This window comes from Lepidochelys kempii, chromosome 11, assembly GCF_965140285.1.
Source record: "Lepidochelys kempii isolate rLepKem1 chromosome 11, rLepKem1.hap1, whole genome shotgun sequence".
Classification (NCBI taxonomy): Eukaryota; Metazoa; Chordata; order Testudines; family Cheloniidae; genus Lepidochelys; species Lepidochelys kempii.
Window position 1 is genome coordinate 69,069,952 of NC_136390.1, and position 6,000 is coordinate 69,075,951.

Here is a 6,000-nt window from a genome sequence, read left to right on the forward strand (position 1 = left end):
CCATTTTCAGTACAGAGTAATCCCCCTGGGAATAGCGACCTCCCCAGAGTCTTTACCAAGATACTCTCAGTAGTATTGCTCCACATCAGTTTTGTGGTCTCACTGTTTTCCCCTACCTTGACGGATGGCTGCTTCTCGCCGGGAAGCCTGTGTCTCAACTTCCATGATGTTACTACACCACCTCTCTTCATTGGGAGTCAGAGTAAACATTAAAAAATCTGTTCTCATCCCCCTACAAGCTCTGGTCTTCACTGAAGCAGCCTTAAATTCTATCACTGCTAGAGCGTATCTCCCCAAGGACAAGTTCCAGAGCATAAACAATATCATAGCTCATGTCACAAGCAACCCTCAAGTACCAGATAAGCATGTCTGTCTCTCGTAGGTCATATGGCCCACCCGATGCACCTATGTCACCCTGTTCACAAGACTCTACCTTCATTGCCTTCAGGCTTGGCTGCAGTCGGTATACTGCCCAAGCTGTTGTTCCATGAACCTCAGGGTAACAGTTTAGGTCAGGGTACTGTCTTGCTTCCATGTTCTGGTGGACAAATCCTCATCAGGTATGCGTGGGCGTCCCCTTTCTCCCTTCATCTCCAGACCAGGACCATTATTACAGATGCATCCCGCATGAACAGTCACACAGCATAAGGTGCCTAACATCTCAAGGATCCAGGGTGCACATCATTATTCTGGAGTTGCAAGCAGTATGGAAAGCATGTGAGTCCTTTCTTCCTTTCATCCATACTCACCATGTCCTTATAATGTCAGACAATGTTACGGCTGTCTTCTGCATCAACAAGCGGGGAAGTGCAGAAGCAGTCGGCCTCTAGAACTAATGTATCCCCAATCAAGTTACCCTATCAGCAGCTTACCTTCCTGAAAAGCCAAATGTGCTTACAGATTCCCTCAGCAGACACTTTGCAGTCGACCACGAGTGGGAGTTTCACAATTTGTTACTGTGCAATATTTTCACTCTGTGGGGGACCCCAACCAGGGATCTGTTAGTCTCTTAAGCAAACAAGAAATGCACCACGTATTGCTCCAGAGGAGCCCTACGACATTACTCCCAGGGTGATGCTCTGCTTCTTCCTTCGTCAGACCAGTTCAACTATGCTGCCTTCTCCTGCCCTGAGTTCTACACAAAATCCTGATTGCCCCTTTCTGATCCAGACAGTTCTAGTTTCCCAACCAGATGTATGTCATCCCAACCACCAATCATCCTCTCAACATTCCCCAAGCTTCCCAATCCAGTGGAATGGCAAGATCAAGCACCCCAATATGTCTGTGCCACCTCATAGCTTGGTATTTGAATGTTCATGCTCCACAGCCATATGAAACATTCTCTAGAACAGTGGTTCTCAAGCAGGGGTACACGTGCCCCTGGGTCTTCCAGGGGGTACATCAACTCATCTAGATATTTGCCTAGTTTTAGAACAGGCTACGTGAAAAACACTAGCAAAGTCAGTACAAACTAAAATTTCATACAGACAATGACTTGTTTATACTGCTCTATATATTATACACTGAAATGTAAGTACAGTATTTATAGTCCAATTGATTTATAATTATATGCTGAAAATTAGAAAGTAAGCAATTTTTCAGTAATAGTGTGCTCTGATATTTTTGTAATTTTATGTCTGATTTTGTAAGCAAGTAGTTTTAAAGTGAAGTAAAACTTGAGGGTATTCAAGACCAATCAGAGTCCTGAAAGGTTGTACAGTAGTCTGGAAAGGTTGAGTGCCACTGCTCTATAATAGTAGAAGGGACTGTACTAGAAAATATTACCTAGCTAAACAGAAGCACTTCTCTTCTGGGGCACAACAAAGAGGCGCTTTCCCAGAGACTACAAATATTCCTCTCATCTTGGACTATAGCCTATCTTTGAAGACACCAGGTTTGTCCAGCAGCTCCTTGTGAGTGTACTTGGCGTCAGTCAGCACATAACATCCACCTTTTTCAGGGCTACTCAGTCTTTGCACATACGCTGACCAATAGATTCTGGAAAGGCCTAATAAGAACTTTCTCATCTACTCAGAAGTCTACTCCCCAGTGGAACCTGAACCTTGTTTTCTCAGTACTCATAAGGTCCCCGTTTGAGCCTTTAGCTACTTGCTCCATGTCCCTCCTTTCCTTGAAGATTGCCTTCCTTGTAGTCATCACTTCAGCGAGAAGAGCTGGCAATCTTGGAACGATGATGGCAGAGCCTGCATACACTATATTCTATAAGGATACAGTGTCTTTACATCTGCACCCCAAATTCACCCCCTAAAGTAGTTGCAGAATTTCACTTTAACCAATTCATTCATTTATTTGTGTTCTTCCCAACACTGCACACTTCTTCAGAGGAATGAAGACTCCACTCCCTCAATGTTTGGTGGACATTGGCTTTTTAACTACAAAGAACAAAACCAATCAGGAAATCTCTGAGACTGTCACTATAGCAAAAATAGTCACAGGGCACCCTTATTTGTCTTGTCCACATTCAACTTTATACTATATGGTTTCCCACGTTCATATGTAATCTTCACTAACTTCATCAGATCTTCTGAATCAGCCAACCATACCGTGCATAGTGAATGTCATTCATTCATTTTTCCATTCATCTTAATACTTTCTTCGGTTAATTTAATCACTTGCTATAAATGTTGAGTAGTCCGTGGCATACAACTGTGTCTCACTTCTCTCTTGATTACTATTAGATTTTATTTGTGTCACCCACTGTAATCACTGTCTGATTCCAGTATAATTGTTTTATTACTCTGAGTTCATATCCCTCAATCCCTACAGATCGGAATATATTGAGCAATTTGTAGTGATAGAGTCTGTCAAATGCTTTTTGGAAGTCAATGAAACACAAGTATACTGTTTTCTCCATTTCGATTGATCTTTCTGATATAAGCTTCAGGTTCATAATTGTGATGCCCTTTCCATGTTTGAAACTGTATTGTTGTCCACTTATTTCCTTATCAGTCTTTCCTTGTATTCAGTCTTGAACAACTTGCAAGAACAAGTTGGGTTCTAGGCTGATTGTTCTGTTGTTTTTACAATCCATAGCACTGTTCTTTTTTGGGGGGGATCTGTTCTTTTGGGGGGGGATCTGAATATGCATGAGGTTGTAAAATCGTCTGGTAATTCTCCTGTCTCAGACATATTCTTCTTCACCTCTGACAGAGCTTTCAGATCTTCATCCCCTTATACTTTTTAACAGTTCGGTTCGTATTACATCATAAGCTAGTGCTTTTTTTTTCTGTTCAGAATTTTTTTTATTGGTACCATGATTTGTTCATCCATTATTGGCAGGCTTGCTCTCTAGTTGAGGTTTTTCAGGCCATAGTATATTCTCACCATCTCTCATTCTTGTGTTTAGGGTCTGTCAGATATTGTCCATTTTTGTCCTTAAGGGTAATATTAATAATTTTTCTGTAATTAAAAATCACTGTAGGAAACTAATAACTTGTTCAGAGTTGTAATAAATTAGTCTAGACAGTTAAAAGATATCACAACTACCATATAAATAAGCTGTTATGCAACTGTATAGAAGAGGGGGAAAGTTATAATGTGGCATGCCATCTGCTAATAGTGTATTTCATATCATTCATCATTTGATTAAGGACTCTTTCGCTCTAAAATGATATGACCATGGCTACATTGTACATGATGAAACATTCATAGTTAGAACCCATCCGATGGTAAGGGAATCCTGTCAGAACTGTTCAAACTGTACCGATCTTGACAGGTGTCCATAGTAAAGTGTTACTTCAAGGATTCTAAGTGTGGTATATACTATTTTTTCCAGTGACTTTTGCTGCAGTGTGAAAAATGCAGTGAGTCAGCCAGTTTTCAAAGCAATGCAAAGATGCTATGATAGAGACATTTTTGCAAGACATACTAGTCTGAGAGAGAACTGCAGACCAACTTCCTTGAGTACCTAACATGGAAATTTCATTCATCCAGAATGAGTTTTTGTGAAATGTATGTGGTATAATTCTGATTCTTCTTTTCTCTAGGAGGACTTTCGGAATAAAGTTGAAGATTACATTAAGCGGTATGCGAGATGATGAAGGAAGACTGATGGCAGGACCATGGATTTCATACTATAGAGTTGTCTTTATCAAACAACAACAAAAAACCCAGATTGTACTAGTCCTGTGTCCATGTTGTACTGAAGAAAAAACCTAACTTCGTAATTGTCCAAGGTAAATGGACAGTTCAACATAAATACAGCAAGAAATTGTGTATGTTGGTTAAAAAAAGTTGTTTGCTTACTTTTAAAATGTTTGCTCTTCTGAAACTGTACTGTATATCTTGTTGATGAAATATGCTTGAGAGTTAAAAGAAATCACTATTGAAGTTGTACTACACTTTTCTTCTTGCCTAGTAAAAACAGTGATGTTCTGGAACACTTCAAGTTGGCAATAAAATGGTCTCCCTCTGAACCAGATTATACTACTCTTGCCTTTGATGGAGCAAAAATAATACCAACTTTTCCCAGCAGTCACTAGAGCTTGTCAGAACGCATAAAATCAGCTCCCTCTAATACTGAACTCTAATAATTCTATTTAATCGAAGTACATTTTGGCACAAATTTATGACTTGTACACTGCTGCTTTGAGTCTGAGCTACAGTACTTTTAGTTTGTATTGTTTGTGCAAAATAGTTGAGAAATATAGGCTAATCCAGAACCTACAAGTCTAAATTTGTAGTTTTAGGGAAAAAATTATATATTCTGTGCAAATGCACCAAAAGGCTAACTTTTCAAAACAGGCCTTTCAGATCCAGATGTGGAGAGGAAATTTTTGGAGACTGTTCCATAAATTGACAATGGAGTTTAGATTAATTTTCTGGTGAATGACCCAGCTGTGTCCTGTAACCCTGTGCCCTTGAGAGCAACATACTGATAGCGTGTGTAACACACTGCACCATTGTTATATTATTCCTGTGAGCCTAGGTTTTATTTATTTTTAATTTGGTGGGGGGAGGGGTTATGCTGAAGGAGTGATATGCTATAATCCCTCTTCTTGTAAGGAGCTGTATATCAAAGAAGAGTAAGGACATGTGAAAGCAGAGAGTCCGTTCAAAGCTAAAGGCATGAAACACCTGGAATCAGTGCTATGAAGAGTATTGTGTATTGTATACCATCACTCCCTATTACTCACTTATGCTAATCAGAACGATGCTCAATATCCTGTTTGGCCTAGTGAAAATGAATGGATATAGCCATAGACATCTAAATGCATTGCATGGTGGGATCAGAGAGTGGAAATGGATTTGATTCAAGTTTTTATAAATAGATGAAGCAGCAAAATAAATGTTTGTGGTTTCATACATACGGAGTGTGTGTGTAACGCTTTTACATTTTGCACCACCTGGAAGGCTACTTGATTCTGCTGGTCATCTTAATTTCTCATCATTGCTCTTTGTTAAATGCTGGGGCTTTCATTCGCCAGTGAAATTACCTATTGTCTATCCAAAAAAAAAAGTTACTAGATCACTGGCACATTCCAAACTTAGGTGACGCATTCTTAAAGCCTGCTGCTGCCATCTGCTTCTTGTGGCTGGACCCTGAAAGTTATACAGGGCCCTACTGACTTCAGTAGGACTCCAAGGATCCATCCACACAGAGCAGCTTGCAAGACTGGAGCCACACTTGGGGATTTAAAAAACAAAAATCTGTAAAAGCTGCTGTATGAAAATATTGTGCCACCCTCCTTAGTTAGAATAATACATTTTCCATGTTTTACTTTAACACTGGTGGCAGAAAATCTTATATGCTTATCCCTACCCCAAATTATCTTTATTTCCAAAATGCATTTTATAATGTGAGAGCAAGGAGGCAGCCCTACATTTAGTAAGAGGCAGCATGCTGCTGCTGCTCTTAAAATTGTATAGAAAGAGGATTCCATTAAGTTCATTAGAAAATACTGAAAGAAATGATCCGATGAAGTGAGCTGTAGCTCACGAAAGCTCATGCTCAAATAAATTGGTTAGTCTCTAAGGTGC

General features: G+C 39.8%; 1 protein-coding gene across 4 annotated transcripts in view; it reads left to right on the top strand.

The window, feature by feature from the left end:
- UBE2F (ubiquitin conjugating enzyme E2 F (putative)) overlaps nt 1-4,441 on the top strand; it is a 132,823-nt gene extending 128,382 nt beyond the window's left edge. For all 4 annotated transcript variants that reach the window (XM_078848029.1, XM_073306748.2, XM_073306751.2 and 1 more), the window contains one exon: nt 4,008-4,441. In XM_078848029.1, coding sequence (XP_078704155.1) covers nt 4,008-4,058 — 51 coding nt within the window. In that variant the 3' untranslated portion in view covers nt 4,059-4,441. The remainder of the gene's footprint in view (nt 1-4,007) is intronic.
- Nucleotides 4,442-6,000: the final 1,559 nt, after the last annotated feature.